Source organism: Spermophilus citellus (assembly GCF_964194105.1).
Source record: "Spermophilus citellus genome assembly, chromosome: 12".
Classification (NCBI taxonomy): Eukaryota; Metazoa; Chordata; class Mammalia; order Rodentia; family Sciuridae; genus Spermophilus; species Spermophilus citellus.
The window spans coordinates 92,900,658-92,921,179 of NC_138198.1; the positions used below are offsets into that span (position 1 = coordinate 92,900,658).

General features: G+C 32.5%; 1 protein-coding gene across 7 annotated transcripts in view; it reads right to left on the reverse strand.

Moving 5' to 3' along the window:
- Nucleotides 1-20,522, reverse strand: part of NOL4 (nucleolar protein 4) — a gene marked incomplete at both ends in the record, with an annotated part of 315,002 nt that overhangs the window by 222,513 nt on the left and 71,967 nt on the right. For 4 of the 7 annotated variants that reach the window (XM_081262673.1, XM_081262672.1, XM_081262669.1 and 1 more), the window contains 3 exons: nucleotides 2,450-2,562; nucleotides 3,465-3,576; nucleotides 19,584-19,733. In XM_081262673.1, the coding sequence (XP_081118799.1) occupies nucleotides 2,450-2,562; nucleotides 3,465-3,576; nucleotides 19,584-19,733 (375 nt within the window). Of the gene's footprint in view, nucleotides 1-2,449; nucleotides 2,563-3,464; nucleotides 3,606-18,554; nucleotides 18,618-19,579; nucleotides 19,734-20,522 lie in introns of all 7 variants that reach the window. The other 3 variants (XM_081262671.1, XM_081262668.1, XM_081262670.1) reach the window with 2 other exon arrangements.

Here is a 20,522-nt window from a genome sequence, read left to right on the forward strand (position 1 = left end):
TTTCCCAAAGCCCAAATTCTCATACAGAAGATGGAAGGGTTTTGTTTACTCTAGACTCACATTAATTTCCACAATAACATTCTACTGATATCTTTGTGTATACTTTTCCTCTGTTCAATCTGCTCCAGATGGAGCACCCCTGTTGATTCTGTTAAAATATAGATCAAGTCACATGACTCCTCTTAAAACCCTTCAGTGGCTCCCTGTGATTCCCAAGTGCTATTAAAATATAAAGCCCCACAGGACATGGATTTGAACCATCTCTTTGAAATTTTCCAATAGTATCCTCTTCCTTGTTCATTCTGCTCCCACCATGTTAACTTTCTTACTGTTCCTACATCTTCCAAGCATGCATCTGACTTTGGAATATTTAATTATGCCCCTCAGATATACACACACACTTAATTTCCTTCAATTCTGCTCAAATGAGACCTTCCCAATGCAGACATTTACTTATTTTTGAGGTACAGCTGATGGAACCCAGGGCCTCATGCATGCTAGGCAAGCGCCCTACCACTAAGCTGCATTCTGTAACCCCTAAGTCGAAAGGGATTTTCATTCTTGGTTTTCCTTATTTCCCTTAATAACATTTAATATCTTTGTGTATGCATATTTTTATTATTTATTGTCTGTTCTTCCCACATAAGACATGCTTCATAAAGGCAGGATTTTGTAAATTTATTCACTGCTTATCTCCAGGAGCACCAGATATGCAGAAAGTACTCAATAAATATTTATTGAGTGAATTTATTGGATTTAAGGCTTATTCAAATTTAAATATAATTTATCACAAGCTATCTCTCATTTGAATTCCATTTTAGTGTGACTTACCTTACTACTTACTCATCTTAATAATCATAATTTTCTAAAATTTTGTTAGTAATATAACTGGTGATTTTTCTGAATATTTTAAGAAAGTATGAATGCAATTTAAAATGAAAGAATAAGGAGTCATAAAAATGAAAGAATAAGAATTATTTCCCTAAGCCAGTTATAAATTTAAAAGGCTCTATTTCCTCATTGTAAAATGCTTATGATTTTTTAGAAGCCAGAAGGATTCAACAAATGTGGATTGTGTTGTTGGCTCAAAGTTGATCTTACTCTTTAGCCTAGAAATAAACACATCAACATCTAAATGATCTTCCTACAAATAATTTGACAACTCTAACTAGTTTATGAGACATTACATTTTTTTCTAATTATGTAATAAATCATGGGGATGATATTTTCATTTTCAAGAATGGACATACACTAATGTTTTCTTAATTGTCACTGATGTCTTTAGCCTAATGATTTCATTGCTATTTATTCAATCACTTGTAGTTAGCCATCTGGTAATATGTAATCTGATACTGCCTCCTCACTAGTAGAAATATTCTTTGGGAGCATAGACTAAATAAAATCTATTGAAGTCAAACAATTTTACAAATCCAGTTTGAAATTATACTTGGTCAAATGCAGATTAAAAAAAAAAGATTGATTTGAGTTTTATGTGTAAACTTGTCTCAACAAAGTAATTTAAAAATATTTAATGGAACTTTATCAAAGAAAACTATATTTTAAAAGCAGATATTTAAACATATTGCCCATGTCAGAGAAATGTCAAGGAGAGAATTTATCAGCCTGAGAATCTGTTCCTAACTAATATAGATAATCTAAATGTCTCTACTAATTAATGACTATTAACTAGTTAGTTAGAATTTACTAAGTCCCTGTTGTATACTGTTTTTCTACCTTTTGGAAAATAAAAAGGGTCCATATATAACTTAATCCTGTCTTTGAGATTCTTCAATCAAAATGGTAAATGAATAAAATCCTATAGAATACTCAGAAATATGCATTTTGTGTCTAATACATGCCAGTATATTTCTAGATTCTTACTATATAAATTAAATAGAACAACTGGAAACATCAAAATACCTCCAATTAAGAAATATTACACATTTCTCTAGAAAATGCAGAGAAAAAAAGATCTATCAAATAATAGCTAAGATAAAAATAACTTAAAATATTTAGAAGATATGAATAGTGGAGAAATAATTATACTTGAAATACGTATTAAATTGGCTTTTTTGATTGACAGACAAAATAGCCTTAGCGCTTAAATTTCCTAAGATGCTTACTTATTAAGGCTACTTTGAAATTTTTTCTCTGATCTTTCTAGCACTTTATAAAGACTAGCTCAACCGTGTCAGAAAAGCAAATCTTTCATAGGAATGAACAAATTCTCACATAACACCTCAGGTAGGTGTGTTAAGCTAGGGACTCTGTATCTAGGACTTGGGGTCTCTGCCCAGTTTTCCCATCTGTGCAATCCTGATGACATTTCTTTCATTAAAAAATATATAAATTACTGCCTGCAAAATTCCATCATACTTAATATCATAGTCATGGTTATCAAATGTCATTCCAATTTGTAAGTGATACAAACATAGATGTCTCATTTTACCTCATCTTGCTGTGAGTTTAGCAGCTGCAATTTCATATGCTTCATATAGGCCATGGTAATTGGCATGTTGTAGTCAATCATGCTGGTCACCAAAGTAGGAGGCTTTCCATTATCTGCAAAGAAACATTTTTAATGGGTAATGAAAGTGATAGTACATTCTACCTGTAATTTCAGAATGATCCAATTTGTCCAAATTAAAATAGGCTTCTAAATGCCCAGAGTTTAAAAGCATTAGTAGCATTGTAGATAGATTCCAGAACAATAAGTGGTAAGGTTTCACAAAGGTGTATTGACACAAATTAAGAATATGGATAAATAGACTATTTTTCACTACAGGGGAGATTTTAAGTATCCTGAGTAATAATGAATAAAGTTATTATAGTGATAAAACACAATTATTTGAATTTTTGTTTTGTTACATAATTACTTCCTATGTCTACTTCTGAGTGCCAAAGGAAATTTGTTTTCTTTCTTTTTCCTTCTTCTTTTCATTTTTTGACCAGGTTACTTATCTTCCTACACCTGGGGAAAAACTACCTTAAATGTAATGTATTTCTGAGATTATTTTAATTAGTGAGAGAAATTCATATTTAAGAAAATGATATAGATAATCTAATAAAAAATAAATCACAATTTTATGTAAAATTTTGTTGAAGGAAGTCCATATTAGTCATGATTTATCAAAATAAGGAATTGATAGACTTAAAAGGACATTGGTAGAATAAATTTCCTTGCTGAAAATATCTAAAATACCATGGAATAATATGATCAATGAAAATTAAAACATTACTATAGGGAAAAATGTTATTTTCTACAGTCGAAATTGTCTTCTAAGAATGGGCACTGAATTACTTTCTAAGTGGATATTCAAAATTCACTGCCTCCTACTTGAATAAATGAGATGATCTGACTTGTTGAACTGTTTCAGTCTCCCTCGTTTTTATGAAATTGTGAGATATAAATTGCCATTATGAATAAAATTACTTTAAATCTCACTATTTGACACTGCAGCTACCTTTATGATCTGTTCCATCTGGGTTTAAATGCATTCTTTTCTGGCACTCTGAGCAGCTCATTAGAAATCGTGTCACCGCTTCTCTTGGTAGGAAGGCATAGCTCTCTGAAATCTGAAATGATTCACAAAATATAGGTGTTACTATATAAGACGACAGCGCATGATTTAACAGAAAAGATCGTTGTATTTCCAAATAAGACGCATTATTCCATAATGGCAGGAAGCACAGTGAAAGCATGCACTGCATACCATGCATCATTTCAAGAAATATCTATCCAACTTGATTAGACCTCTCTTCATAGGAGCCAATAGTGCCACGTGAAGAATAAAAAAATCCACCACATCTGGATGGATGTGTATTTTTTTTTTCATTTCTTTTAGAGAAAATCATCACAGTATACAGATATTTAGTGACTTTTCCTTATTATTAAAAATTGCCAACATTGTTTTTTAAACTTACTGCTAGCAATATGAAAATTTTATCCAATTTCACATATATATTTTAAAATTTAGCCCCAAGTCGAAGCAGTAAATTTTGAATTCTGCATAATGAGCGTCTCTTCATTGTAGCTTTGAAAAATATTTTAAGTGAAAATTAAAGGCACATTCAAAGAGAACTCGTATATATATTACTGCAGCGAACCATCCCTTCCACAGAAAATGACACACCTGGAAATGCACTCAGGCCACTATCTCATTTATTTCACATTGATTTTCACTTTGATAGCTTACATTGATTTTCAGAGAAAGCTTTGCCTCTGTCCATACAAAACTTTTTTTTTAAGAACCATGATCTGGAATCAAGTTAGAGATCAATACTCCTGTTTCAATAATTTTGTAAATATTAACTTTACAACAAGGTATTTATCTCATCAAAGAAAATAATACTTAAAGTAAAATGGATAGATTGTTAAATATCTCTAAACATTTAACAATCTATCCATTTTAAATTTAAATCTGGCACTGACTCATACAGTGCTGCTGAGGTTCTTGGAATATTTTTTTAAAAGTGAAGAAATGTCCTCAAAAAGTAAATGCAACAAATCATTGGGAATATACTTCTAAAAAGTCCACTGACAAATACTGTAATTGAAAGGAAGATGAGCATTCTTTTCGACAATCAAGATCCTGTCTTTCTGAAAGAAACAGTATTTTAAAAAGCACTAAATTATAAAGCCAAATCCTGGAAGATCTCAAGTGCCACTCAAATTTGCCTCAGAACAGCACAATTAGGGTAAAAATGTCAAGTATCCCAAAGAAACTGAAGAAAAATCCACCAGAGATAATCAACCATAGATAAATCATAGATAAGATAATTTGCAAAGTTCATCTTGAAAATTCAATTATTTATAATACCTAAAATTTTCTTGCATTTACTTTTTTTAATATAAGAATTGCTATTACAACTTGGATCTGGCTACACTGAGTGATACAAACTTTTAAAAAATTGAAAAAATACTGAATTATCAAAACCGTTTAAAAACAAATAGTTGCATTGCTATAGCTATATTTTTTTTCTCAAACTGTATTTCTCACAATGTTACTGTGCAAGTTTATCTCCTTCACTCAAGACACAAAGCATTTCAAGTTAAGAGAAAAATTTGGAATAGAGAAAAAACTATAAAACAGGGAAATTTGTCTCATGCCTGCCTTCTCCAGCCCAAACATTCTTCTCTAATTTCAACTGTTTTATTTCTGACTATTTTCAATAGAAAGCCCCTCAAACTTTAATCACCTCGTATATAAATATGCAAGTCCCCAGTTCCAAAAATGATAAGAGAATCAACCATTTTCAAAATTAGGATTCTCATTAACTATATGACACTAGTTCTTGATTTGGCTGTGTTTCATTTTCATTTTAGAAGAAAATACTGAACAATTTATGTGTAGTTAAGAATTCCATTATTTGAGTGCTTATGGATTTTTATCATTTAATCCTCACAACACAGCCCTGCCTGAAGACATTACCATCATCACTATTATGGTACGTGCTTGACAGATGAGAAAACTGAGCTTCAAGAGGCTTTGTGTATTTTTGCCAATCAAGTGCAAAACAGAACTCACATCTGATAGCTTGGTTTCAGAGACTATCCCTTGAACCTATCTCTAGGCTTTATAACAGCTCCTGGTAATAATTATCTTAAAAAAAATAGAGATGGTTTCATCCTTAAAGAGTTAAGATATTAACCTTACAATATAAGTTAATTATAATTATTCTAAAATGTTTATAACATTCCCTGGTATGAAGACCTTTAAAAGTATAGAAGGCACCATCCTGTTTGAGGTGATCCTTCTGAATAGGAGGGGCAGCCAAACACTCTCTGCCTTCTCTCAGGTTACAAGTTCCACAAGAAACTTGTCAGACCAACAGTAACATTTCAGAGCTCCACCTGGAAGAAATTAACAGGCCATCTGTCCTGTTCCAGAACAGGCAGAAGAACTAGGGCTAAAATGATGTCTTAGTGTCTATTATAATATGAGCAAGAAACTAAATACACAGGATTTCCACTTTCCATGGAATGTATGACAGGAATGTAAATAGCTATTTCTAAAGGAACAAGATTTCTTATTGTTAAGAGAAATTTGCCAGCAGAGAAGCCAACCTTGTCCTAATATTTGAAGCTAATTCAGGAGCTGAAATAAAGACATTCCATTACATTGGTGAAACATGAGTAGTATTAATTGCTTTATAAAGCAATCAAACAAAACTAAGCTAACCAAAATACTTAGCAAACAAAATCACACCATTTTGACCTCAGTGCACTATGTGGAGTGGGGTGGGGGCAGCGAGATCAATGTTTCTAAAGAGCATGCCTTTGAGTCAGGCACAGTGGTTCACACCTGCAATTTAAGTGACTCAGGAGGCTGCGGTAGGAGGATAGCAAGTTTGAGGCCAGTATCAGCAACTTAGCAACACCCTATCTCAAAAAAAAAAAAAAAAAAAGACTTGGGATTTATCTCAATGATAAAGTGTCCTAGGTTTAATATTCAGTACCAAAAATACATTAAAGAAATGAGTATCATTCATTTGAAAAAGTCACTTGATGCTTTGGTAGAGTGTGTTCCTTTTCAGATACTGAGATTTACAGCAACAACAACAACAAAAAATTGAACATAAAATCATTACATCAATTGTTTTTCATCACTCTACCTTTGTTTTTAAAATTAACATAGATAATAAAAAATAATACCTTTATTTCATTGGAATAAAAACATGAAAATCATAGCTTTTGTCAAATATCACATACTACACTTACAGAAGAATTTGCCTTTGGGAATCAAACTTCTGAAATTTTCTCCTGTGAATTCCTAGTCTTTATGGATAAAGAATAAATTACAAACAATCACCCAGTAAAACTTGCTTATCTTCATTTAAGAAAACACAAACCATCTACAGCGTTGGTAACAGGATAACACAGTTATAAAAAAATTTATATTTTAAAAATGAATAAAATTAAAAATAGAACCAAAAAAAGCCTATCAATCAAAATGTTATTAAAGGACCTATATTTGCTGACTCATGAGTCACGGTACATCATGTTCCAGAAAAAACTCTATCTGAAATGGTAAAACAAATACTTTAGGCAACATCTCCAGTTCAAGGGTCCCGCTCCCTTTATCTGTTGTACATACTGTGCATCTTTGCAAACATTTCAAGAAAGGTATTTAGGGCCTCCCAGAGGCTTGGGAGGCTGAGGCAGGAGTATTGCAAATTCAAAGCCAGACTCAGCATTTTAGGGAGGCCCTACACAACTCAGCGAGATTCTGTCTCTAAATTAAAAAATAAAAAAAGGGCTGAGGATGGAGCTCAGTGGTTAAGTGCTCCTGGGGTCAATCTTCAGTACAAAAAAGAAAGAAAAAAGAAAGGGATCTAGGGTTTAAACAAACAAAAGCTCATAACATTGTCCCAGAGTGGAATTTGAAATGATAACGGATACACAGCCATGGCTTTGGTATTTTTCTAGACATGTTACAAAATTGAAACACCCAGCCAATGACTTGTGATTTTACTTCTGTGGGTTGTTTTTAACAATTCCATGCATGCAAAAAGGTGAGCAGAGTACTTCTACAGAGGAAATAATTAATTTGCCAAGTTGTGTAGGAACAATCTTGTTCAACTAAACATTTATTCATTCAACATCCGAATGCATAGGTTCTACAATCATCCCTCAATACTGCTGGATATGCTTCTAAGCACTGATGTGCCTGGATATATCAAATTATTGTAATCACATATTGGTAATTATTAGACTAGTTTAGAAGAAGAAATTCTGAAAACTACTTTGCTCAGGACTCAAAAATTCTTAGGTGAAAAGTTCATAAATAACAATAACTAATTAGACAAAAAATCCAGAAATACTGGCCTGCCCATCCAATTTGCATTCACTATGTTCCTCAAAAACTTGCTTCAGAACTTTTTCAGGAAGAGTTAATGCCTATCTGATAGCTCTAAGTGTATGCTGAAGACCAACAGAATTCCTGTGCTTTAATATTTCTAATACCAAAACCAGAGTGCTGCTAGATTTGCCTATCAACCCCAAACTCGCCACTCCTACGCTGGTGGAGATGCTCACATTTTGACTGGGTTCTATTGATACTACAGCACTAGCCTATTTTGCTCCTACCCTGGTAGGAGCATTACTGCAGAATGTTATTTTGAGTTCATACAGCTGTTGATTTCTTCTTTCCCTTACTTTTTCTCTAGATTGTTTTCCTTGTTCAATCTTTCTACTCATTCATCCATATTACAGTCAGGAATACCTAGAGTTGATTTTTACATCAAATTAAGATGCCTAGATAAAACATAAGGCACCCAATTAAATTTGAAACTCCAAATAATCATATAATATTTGTTTCAAGTTATACTAAAAAATCATTGTTTTTTTTCTGAAATTCAACTATAACTGACATCCTATATTGTGTTTGTTAAATTTGGTCACCTTAATGAGTATATTTATCTACGATGAAGGACAATACAAGTTTGTGTCTAAAGTTAATTTTAAATTTGGAACTGTTAGGTCAAGAACATCTCAGAGTTTGACAAGAGAAGAAATGAGAGCTAGGAAAACGGTAGTAATTTTTGAACAGTGCAGACAATTTGAGATCTCAGTGCCTGTCTCAAGCAATGTTTTCCAACTTTTTAGACCAATAGCACAAGAATACAATTTCCATTGTAAACTAGCCCATGCCTATACTCATAAAGTAAAACTGATTTTTAATTTCTAGTCTCTTCTTGATTTTATTTTTTTTTAAGCGATGAGAGATCATGGACCACTGAACAGACTTCACATCTCACTAATGGGCTAGATAGAAACTAAAAAACCACAGGTCTAAAGTAGAAGAATGAGTTCTATCTATCCAAAGATTTCTGTGTGGTGCCCAGAGAAGATGGTGGGTCTGTGGTCAAATTTAAAATGAAAGTTGGCAAATCCAAAGAAAGTCGAAAGCAGACAGCGATATTTTTAGACAGTTCAGGTCAGTTTTTTTTTTTTTTTTTTTTCAGACAGCTCAAAGCAATTTGAAGATTTGAGGCAAATGGTTCAAATGTAGAGTGAAAGAGATGAGAGGGGAATGTGGTGAAAGGGCAGGAAAGCAGTCTCCTCCAGAGACAGGGAAATGGTACAAGTGCAGAACAGAAGGCAAAGGCACAGCTTGGGGAAAAGCACAGAAATTCACTGCATGCTGCAAAGAACCTAGAAGAGGAAACACAGAGGTAGCAGCATCGTAGAGCAGCATCAGATGAGTCTGGTCCCACCCACATCAATACACGTTAGTAAATCAAACTGTGAGCAGAGAATTTAAATCATAATTCACTTTTACTGAAAATATATTTTTGTTTCATTAATTATGCTTCAAATTTAGACATACTGCTTCTCAAGAAAGAGATTTCTTTAACCTTTTTATAACAATGACCATCTTTAATTTTGAGATTTATTTTACAATACCAAAAAAGAGTCATATTAACTGGAGGTGTATCACAAAAGCTGTGGGTTCTATTTTGGAGTCACTTCTCATGATAGACTATTTGGCTTCTAAGGAACAGATTGTCATTACAGAGAATTCTTATATTAGATGAAAAAAAATGAGCAGATGGGCACTGGAAAAGATTTTCCTTCATACATGTTTCCTAATAGTAAAATAGGAAGAATCCCTAAATATTACATGTAAATAAAATGACTCAGCAAAGCAAATATTTATAGAATTACTAGCAACATGAAGAACTACATTAATATGTACAATTATGCCCATAAAATATAGAAACCTATTTCTCTGAATTTTTCAAGAAGAGTGTGTTTTCCATGATACATTCATGTTTCTGTTGGGGCTTAGGGGAGAAGGACAAGACAAGCAGGTCACCCTCTTAATCCGGTGTTGATTGGCACATTCAAGCCTCGTGTTGCAACTGTCCCTGTTAGTTTACTTTTATTATACACTGCTAATCTGTGGAGAGCCAATATTTTTTTTTGAGCACATAGCTAAGAAATAATTGCTGCAGATACTCAAAGCAGGTCAAAATTAGCCATTTAGTAGAATGGGGGGAAAAGGAAGAAATTAAGATTTAACTCTGTAAATTAGAGTTTAAAGTTTTATAGTCCTCATATACTTACAAAAGTCTGGAGCTTGCATAAGGGACTGTCTGTGAGATGGTAAGGCATCATGGATGCAGAATTCATTGTCTGAATTCTTGAATTACTCAACAAACTGACCAATAAGGAAAGCATATTTTTGAAGATACTAAATATAGAACTTTCCCCAGAGTTTCCTTAAGAAAATATCTTATCATTGGTAGTGAAATTCGGCAAATAGAGACCAGAGATATTTTTTGGCTATCACAATTGTTGATGATTGTATTGCTGGAATTTAATCCTCAAAGGTTAGAGATATGAAGTGGCCTTGCAGTATCTAAAGCAATACTACCTGTCTGTTCCCAAACCCTATGATGCCCTCTTGGGAGATCTTGATTTAGACTATAGTGATAATTATACAACTAATTGATATATCTGAAAAAGGATATCATATTTACATGATATGGGGCTTAGGGGAGAAGAATTCAGAATTCTAAATTCTCAGAAGTGGCAACAACAACAAGATCTCAGTTTTGTTCAGCAGTCAACTTTTCCAATTACTATGGCTTAAGGAGCAGAGCCATGCTCAAATACAGATGTGAGATATGCTGGCTATGATGAAAAATTCCCAGAAAACTGAAGGCAAAAAGCAGGATGAGAAGTAGTAAAGATAAATGCATAAAAATCGCTAAAATAGTTTCTTTTTCTTTTAATAGTGAAATGACTAAAACTGCTGCTTATGAAGCCAGTGAGTAATATGTTTGGTTCTGAGAAAGTCACAAATGAAGACATGAATATGTGATGTCTACAGGTCACCGAGGAGCACAGTTGACCCATTAAAAAAAAAGTAGATTTTTTTATTATATATTTGAATTCTATAAAAAAAACAATCTATAATGTCTGTTACCCAACAGACAACTCCATATATTTAAAAATTCTCTACTAAGCTAAATATAAACTACAGGATATGAGGGAATTATTAAATTAAAAACCTTTGCATGTTATTTATGATCTTCAAAATGGCCCTAAAAAGTATTTTTAAAAATTATTTTTAGTTGTTGATGGACCTTTATTTTATTTATTTATATGTGCTGCTGAGAATCAAGCCCAGTGCCTCACACATGCTCGGCAAGTGCTCTACCACTGATATACAACCCAAGCCCCCTAAAAGGTATTAATATTCCAAAATGAAACACATAGAAATTGTCCTATCAGGATTTAAACATAGATCTAGGTGACATCAAAGCTGGTATCATTCACTTTCTAAAACCTCACTTTAGTTTCCGATTCCTATGTCCCCTTCCTACTACTATTCCTATGTGCACACATATGCATATGATTTAGGAAATTCAGGAGACTATTTATTATATCATCATAGTACCCAGGAAAACAAGCCTCTAGACGTGAATGAGAATCATCACCTCCTGGTATTAATTGTTGAGTACTTTTAAAGCTGCATTATCTAACTTTCACCACTAGGGTGCACTGAAGTAGCAATTTCCTAGGCTGACATAAAGAGTTAATTCCCTTTTTAACCCAAAGGTTAATTCCCTTTTCAGAAAATATTTGCTGGGACAATATTCATTAATAAGGAAATTATTGATGAAAGTGCATGGACTATTAGTTGACGATAATCTGGTTTGGATGAGCTCTTACATCTTTTGATTGCCTCCACTAATAAGAAGACAGCTTTTGAATATACAGGGTTTGCATTATTGCCCTGACTACCTGTGTCAACTCCAACTATATGAAAAGCAAATCAATCATGAAAAGTGGCAGTGAACCACACTATTCTTCTGTTTAGGATTGCTATTTAATAACTTTAGTTACCATGCCACTGATTTTTTTTTAGCTTTTTCCAACTGAGATATTTTACAAAAATCAGTAGTTTAGATAATATTGTTAGTTATACACAGAGAGTGATGCTGTTGTAACATAAAAATGAAATTTAGCATTATTGGTACTACGTATAAACTGAATAACTTTTCAACATTTAGAAATTACCTACATAAAACCTGTGCATGTGTGTGTATGTGTGTGCATGCACATGTGCGTCTCTGTGTAACTGACATAAATAAATGAATGTGTAATAAAGTGAGTAATGTGTTTATATCCTAGCTCAAAGGTAATGCCATTATTTAATGAAGCACCAAAATTTCCCTTAAAATCAAACAGGAAAAATAATTTTTCCTGTGCTTAAAATATATTATGTATATTTGTGTGTGTGTATATATATGTATGTATATCTGTGTGTGTGTGTGTATTATTTACTTATTAATTAACTTCATACAGAGCCTCCAAATTTGAATAAATCCAGGGTCATTATTTGTTGCAAATTTGAATTGTGCATTGTATAGTGTTTACAGTCATGGGCCACAGCTCTGAACTTATTTCCTATTACTACTTTGGTAACATATTTATATTATTTAGTTGGAGTCAAAAAGGCAAAGATTTCACAGGGACAAAAGCAGTTCATTCTTTTTTTTTTTTTTAAGAGAGAGTGAGAGAGGAGAGAGAGAGAATTTTTAATATCTTATTTTTTAGTTCTCAGCGGACACAACATCTTTGTTGGTATGTGGTGCTGAGGATCGAACCCGGGCCGCACGCATGCCAGGCGAGCGCGCTACCTCCTGAGCCACATTCCCAGCCCAAAAGCAGTTCATTCTTTCAACAAGTTATTTATTGAGTATCTACTATGAACCAGGACTTTCACTAAGTTATACTTGAAAGCCGTTTGAGAAATAGGTTCTACCACTGAGAGGAATGATAAAATTTTAAAAAATTCTACTCTAGCCGTTAAAAAGGAAAGAAAGAAAATAACTGTTACAAGTTGGATATATGGTTTCCCTCAAAAACTCTCATGTGAGACAATGAAAGAATGTTCAAAGGTGAAAAGATCAGATTATAAATTATAACATAATCAGTGGATTAATCAACTGATATGAATTAACTGGGTGGTCATTATAGGCAGGTAAGGTGTGACTGGAGGAGAGAGGTCACTGGGGTATGTCTTTGGGGTTAATATTTAGTCCTGGTGAGCAAAGCCCTCTCTCTGCTTCCTGACAGCCATGTCCTGAGCTGTTTTCTTCCGCCAGGATGTTCTGCCTCACTGAGGCCCAAAGAAATGGACTCCATCAACTATAAACTAAACCTCTAAAGCCATGAGACAATCCTTCCTTCCTTTCAGGTGTTCTTGTCAGGTCTTTTGTTCACAGCAAGGAGAAACTGACTATAACTTCAAAAAATTTCCTGTAAAATATATACAATTGAATAATATTTTATTGAGAAACTATCCAAGAAAAACTAGCTATAAAATGCATTTCAGATCACTCATTTATTATATAATGGTGTCAATTATTAATTAGTTCAATAATGAAGAATCTTTACCAAATTAAAAAAATGTTTGATTTTGGAATAGCTCTCTGTAAGTATGTCCCTGTCTCTGTTAGGTACCCACAGTGGTTGTCTACTTCCAGCACTTAGGTTTTTAACAATGAAATGAAATAAATAATGTCCTCTATATAAAAAGGCAGGGACCTATATTTGTTGTATGAGTTTTCTTTGATTTTCTTTTTACATTCCAACAAAGAAGCTTACAGGTGGCCTACAGACATACAGTTCTGAACCTCAGAAAATATTTTCTTCACCCCTGTGCTTCAGAAACAGGCTGTCCTTGCACTTGGATCTATGACAGAAGAAGGAGGAATTCAAAATACTAAAAGGAAAGAAGAAGAGACTCAAACACACAATATTTTTATATTCTGTTAGTTAACCATGCCTAATAGTGCTTTTTCTGAAAAGCATTTAATTTTGTGGATTTTTAATTAATATTTTCTCTTTATTTCTAAATAAAATGCTGTAATCTTTTTAAAAATATTTTTTTAAATGAAGATTTCCAAAATAGATCATAGAGACTTCTCATCCTCATTTGATGGTACAATTCTCAACTTCTAACCATCAAACACATACCAAAGCATGATGCCACACTAGGAATTTTTAAAAAATCAGCAGATCTTCTGATACTTGGCAGGTCAGTAGATTTATCTATACCATGTCTCACATTTCTGTGTTGAATCACTCTTAACTCAGCTAGAGGTGAGAGACAGAAGAAATGTTTTAAGTGACGATATAAAGTGTCGATTTCTAGCAGCCTAATTTATTCTCTGTTTTCTCTTGCCCAAGGATATCTGAATTTTATATAAAGATGTATGGGACAATGCTCACACCCAAATATACTCTAATAGTAAGGCTTGAGGCACTTTGTTAGAAAGGGAAATATGTTGGAGACCCAAGTCTTCCTGGCAACAATCACAGAAGTCTGTAGATAACAGTGTAATTCAACAATGAAAGATCCAAAAAACTCTATAAAACCTTGTCTCAGACTGTAGGATTATAGACAGGCAACACTGATGTTCCCATCATCATCATCTATGTTTACAACAAAGTTACAGAAGAAAAACATTAAATAATCAGAAAGGATATGTAGCATCATCATATTCAAGTCAAGAGCAAATGCAACTGAATCTTTTACGTCTATCACACCTGTTGCACTGCAGCTTAAAGGTGGAAGGAGCTGCCCACTGATAATTTGGGTAGGTTGCCACACACTTATTTTGCAAAACTACAGAGGAGTAAAAAAAATCTGCTGACATTTAATTATGACTTTTATGGTCTTCTTTCTTTAGTTACTATTTTAAAATCATAGAAATATGAAGGCAAATGACAACAGATCATTTTTATTACAGTGATTATCATTATTATAGCTCTCTAGATAATAATGGAACAAAAATCTTCAATCTCTGTGCTATGCTTAATAGCCAATCTGTTTTGATAAGACCTGGACAAATTCCCCATATTTTAGCATTTCTTGTGATGACCAATTTGCTCACTTTGACGACTCTTTTCCTTTTGTCCCTGAGGACAGTAATGCCCCATGCATACTATTATCACTGCTTTAATTCCATGGGACACTGCTGAAAACTGAAATATAGCTCCTTTATTTCATATGTGAGAAAACTGTGACCTAAGCCAAAAAGAGATTAAATGATTATTCAGAACTCTTAAATTTTAGTCTAGTGCTATTTTTTCAACCACAGTGGCTGTAAATTTGGCTTACTGGTTTCATCATTAGTTGATAAGAATTTTGGTATATTTTATATAACAAGCTAGTAGAATCTAACGTAAATTAAAACATCCTATTTAGGGCTGGGGTTGTGGCTCAAGCAGTAGCGCGCTCGCCTTGCGTGCATGCGGCCAGGGTTTGATCCTCAGCACCACATACAAACAAAGATGTTGTGTCCTCCATAAACTAAAAGATAAATATTAAAAAATTCTCTCTCTCTCTCTCTTTCTCTCTCTCTCTCTTAAAAAAAATCCTATTTAGCAGTATCAAGATGCTGAACCAATAGGTGTTTATTAAGTGAACAAGACAAAAATAATATGAACTAAAGTTTTAAGGTTGAGTGTTCTGAATATAATAAAGATTTTCCCTATTAATTTTTGGAGTATGACTAAAGAAATTGAAAATTTTTTTACAGTGTATTTCTGGGAAGGAATATTCCCTTTATGTTGAGAGCAAACTCTTTAAAGAGATGCTTTTCATAAAATTAAATTGACAATTTAAAAAAAAACAATTTAATTAAAAATGTTAACTTCCCAAATCTGAAAACTTGTGAATTAATTTAAAAGACTTAAAACTTTGGGAAAAGTAAATAAAATAATTGAAATTCTTGTAAACTTCATCTGGCAAGAAAGCTATGATCTCTATGATAGAGTTATGCTAATTGTCCTACTTGTTCTTCTACCTGGAACTCGAGTAGTAATTAAATAGAGAAGGAGAAATAATATCAGCAGCAAGTTCACCATATGCCAAGCACTTTATGCATATTAACACACTCATTTCACCACATCATGTATATCATTATCCTCTCCTAAAGGCAAAAAGTAAATAATTTGCCAAAAGTGGCACAGATAGGAAATGAGTGCTAGATTTGAAATTTAAAGCTATGTTTATCTGGCTTCCAGCCTATTTTCTTTTAGCTATAGCATATGCTCTCCACTCTGAATTAAATAAATGTAATTATTGGCAGCTATATATATATGAGTAATACATGTAAGTTTATGATATCACACTGCAAATTGTGTATGTGTGTGTACACATGTATATGCAGACTGTTCTCTCTATTGATACGGCTAACTTTCCCCTTAGTTCTTGGATTTCCACCAGTTATACTTATTTTACATGTAGCAAGAAAAAGTTTTTAAACTTAATCCTTTAATTTGACCCTGAAAGGGCAGCTGTGCTTCACCTCTGATTAAATACAAGTAACAAAAGATAACGAGAGAACAGTGATGTGTTCACTGAAGGTGGAGTTCAGGCAGAAGTTGAGAAGACTTAGGAACTGGAAGACAAGACAAAATCCTGAATTAATTTTATGATACTACATCATTAATTCTTAAGTCACTGTCCAAATTGCTAAACACACCTGCTGTTCATTTTGGAACAGTGATGTATTTTAAATTCAAACATAATAAGTGATAGTCCACATCTCTTCTCCATTCTACTAATATAGATAACAAAGAATTGACCATGTTAAATATATTACAGGAAACACACTCTGCACTACTATCAGTTTCTAGAACACAGATACAAATTCAGACAAAAAAATCTATAAAACACTAGAATTCAATAATTAAAAATAATTATGATAGCCTTTACATATTCCTAAAATGTGTCATTTTATGTGGATTTCTCTAGAGCTCATGAGTAATAGAACATATACCCTCCAATTTTATCTAAAGTTCAGACCAGATTTTGCAATAATATAATTTGTAAGTTGTATAATACCTAGATATTTCAAGGAATGATATACTGCAGATAGGAAAACCAAATAGCATTCAAAAGTTAATCCAATATTAAAAGACCATCAATTCCTGCAGAGTGAAAACATAGAAAGAAGATTTGCAAAAAAGGCAAAGTAAATAAAATGACCACTAAATCTATTGATAATATTGTTAAGACAATATGAAACGCTTTAATGATTAGTTGTATAAGTATGGTTTCTTGGCCATGTAGGAAAAGGAAGAAAAAGAAGGTCAATAAACATAATCATGCATGCTATATGAGCCAATGTGTTAGAACTAAGGGAAAAAATCCTAAACTGAATGGGAACCATTATAATTGCAATAGGTTATATAGCTAAGCCTACCAATGACTAGCCAATTCCAGCACTACTGTTGAGAGCTAAACTCTGACCCAACAGGCGATGGCTCTAATAGCACTGAACCATTCCATTTCAAATTGTGTTTTAGTTTTATGCCCCATTAATTGAACATTTATATTAATTTTTAACATTAGACTCAATTCACTGTTGAGTCATGTGCACGGTTTTGCTGGCTCTGCAGTAATTCTCTTTTTTTTTCCTACAATAAATTATTACTCCATAAAATGGAAATGTTCCCTAATTAGGATTCAATAGAGATATAACAGCAGAAAAAAAAAAGTTTAGGCCAAAAGAACCTTCCTGCTATTAGGACAAGGTGATAAAACTTTAAATATGGAAATAAAAAATAAACAAACTTGGGAAAGAAGGATCTTCAAATAGAACATTCTCAAGAGAGGTTGGATGATATTTCAGGTACTGCTTTTGCTTTCAAAGATGGCATTCCAACCCAAAAGGCAGAAAGCGTCTTAATAATGTTAATACAAAGTGTATGTGTTGGAAACACACTTGCAGGTTTATTCAAAGTAGTCAGCAGGTGTATAGCAGGCATAATGACAATGGACCAGATTCTACATTCATTTAAGAAAGTACAGGGCAAGGCTTTAGGTATGAGGTATTGACTCATGCTTCCAATTTAATTAAAGGTCTCTAATGAATTCATTTTAAAGATTAAATTATTTTAAATTGCTTTTGGCACCTAAACAGATATGGCTGTCACTCTACTAATGATTAAGTTACTTGTTTATTGTTCAGGATTTTATTTTTGCTAATTTTTTTTTCATTTAAAACTGATCTTACACATTCTTATCTCACAGAGTCTTACCAAGTTCAGGTATCTGTTTCATGAAAATGTATTATCAAAAGAGTGCACAGTTAGTGATATTAGTAGATCAATACGTAATCTTTTCCCTATTACTGTCCAGAGGAACAACTCTGGCTTAGGAGACAGGCAAAATGAGTGTGCTCAGTAATATTAGTCTACATAAAAATATCTCAAGAAGCTAGGTCATTATCATTAGTCGTGATAAGAACTAAGAAGGTCTCCTTGGATGTATAAGTCAAAAGAAAGTTTATGTGGCAGAATTATGTAAGGAAACTTACAGTTGTGCCTGCCCACAAACCATGCAATTTGGAAACAGCCAAGAAACAAAACCATAGAAAAGGAGGAATAAATACAACATGTATTAGGGGTTATTATGCAACTACAAAGATTCAATATGACCCTGGCAATATAGCAAAAAATAGTTATGGAAAAAGAAGCTATTTCTTATGCTCAGTAGCTAATTTTCAAACATATGTACCTGTATTTGAAACTTTGAGCATTTCACACATTTTTCTGTATCTGAAAAAAAAATGGATCCAGACTGATATTGTGTATCAATATAGCTGAAAACAGTTAATATAAAGGTAGCCAAAAGCAGAGTTCAATAAGAATTCAAAAAGAGGATATTATTTTGATTGCTGATAAAGTACTTCTAATGTACACTTTGCTCATATTGGAAAAGAATAATTTACTGTTCAATTTTGCTAGAAAAGATGAAATATCTACAGAAACATGATTTCACAAAGTTTTTAATTAAATAAGAAGCTAGATTAAAATGTCTAGATAAAACTGTAGGTATAATTATAAACTTTAAAAATAATATATAACTCCATTTGACAACAAATACATTTCAATATACAACGGTTGATCAAATCTCCTTTTCAAATACTTTAAAATTAAAACATTATATTTTTCCATTTAAAAATGTTCAAAAGGGCATTAGACTTATGAAAATGACCCATATTTTTAAATAGTTCATTCTGGAAAATTAAGAAATACATATCCTTCAGGACAAATGTATTTAATATAAGGGGACATAAGAAAGTACATAGGATTTTTTGTCCGTAAACTACAAGGGTAAAATAAGAAATATTCAAATATATAAATAGGACTTTATGGGAAGAAATATTAAAACAGTAAAGGCAGCAGTCCTATAATTCACATATTATGATACACAATTTGTAATACAAATATATCTTCCCATTTGTGGCATTTGACAGGAACTACCATACTTTATAAATATTTGCATATATATTTACATATATATTTAAAATAAAACAATATGAGAATTCTAGAGATAGGTTTAAATTATATGCAATTGACTTATAAAAATATGACCAAAACAGAATCAGTAATAATTATAATTTTAAGTGTTGGGTGTGACCATGATATGGTCTAATTTATGTTGTAGAATATTTATAATTATTTCAAATTTATTAAGCTAACATAATAACAAATTTCAAAATGCATGCTTTCCTCCTTTCTTTTCTTCTTTTTTTTTACTTACTGCTTTGTAAGTTCTCTTCTGTCCAGCATGTTTTCGAATTTGTTCTCCATTTGGCCCTGTTTCCACATGCATCGAATAGATAATGTCAAAGAAATCTTCAACCACAGCTACTCGCCGCAAAGACAGCTTCTCATCTACGCCAACTCCATCCTAGAAACAAAACAAAACAAAAACCCCACAATATCAATATAGTCATTTGCATTTAACACATGAAATTGATTAAGACAAAATATTTTGATACTCTGAGATGAATCATCTACATAGAAAACTTGAAAAATTCATGAATGAATATCCTACCATTTTATGCATTACTTACATACAGGACTGTAAGAAATGGAAGAAAGGCATACTTAATATTATGTAAATCATGCCTATCCACAATTTCCATCTTTTGGGTTTTTATTTGTAATCATCAGTATAAGTCTTTAATGTTATTTTAAAATACATTTTAATGCCTAGTAATTTTTATTGCAATAATTTCATTCTGGATACGGCTTGATTCATTAAACCAATGTTTGAGTTACTGAGTCCTAGGAGTTGTAATTAGAAAAATTAAAGAGATAATACTGAGTCTCTTTCCTCAAACATCATCTAATCTAGAAAAGGAAATGCATATATTATCAAGGTTAAACTCAAGGACAAGGTGTTAAAAGTTAATGCTGAGAGTCTTAGAAATCACCTATGTGTAAACTGTGGATCTCAATCACTTAAACTTCAGTTCACTTAATTTCTTTAAATTTTTTTTTTCACAGCTACAAAATGATGATACTAGAGCCCACTTCACAGAATCATTGTAAACATTAAATGAAATAATGTATGTAAAGGATGTAACCCAATGTTTAACATATACTGAATACTCAGTAAATGGTGGACCTTGTTATTTTTATGGCTACTTAAATATAAGCAAACTACTATAGGAGTTCAGAGGATGAAGACATC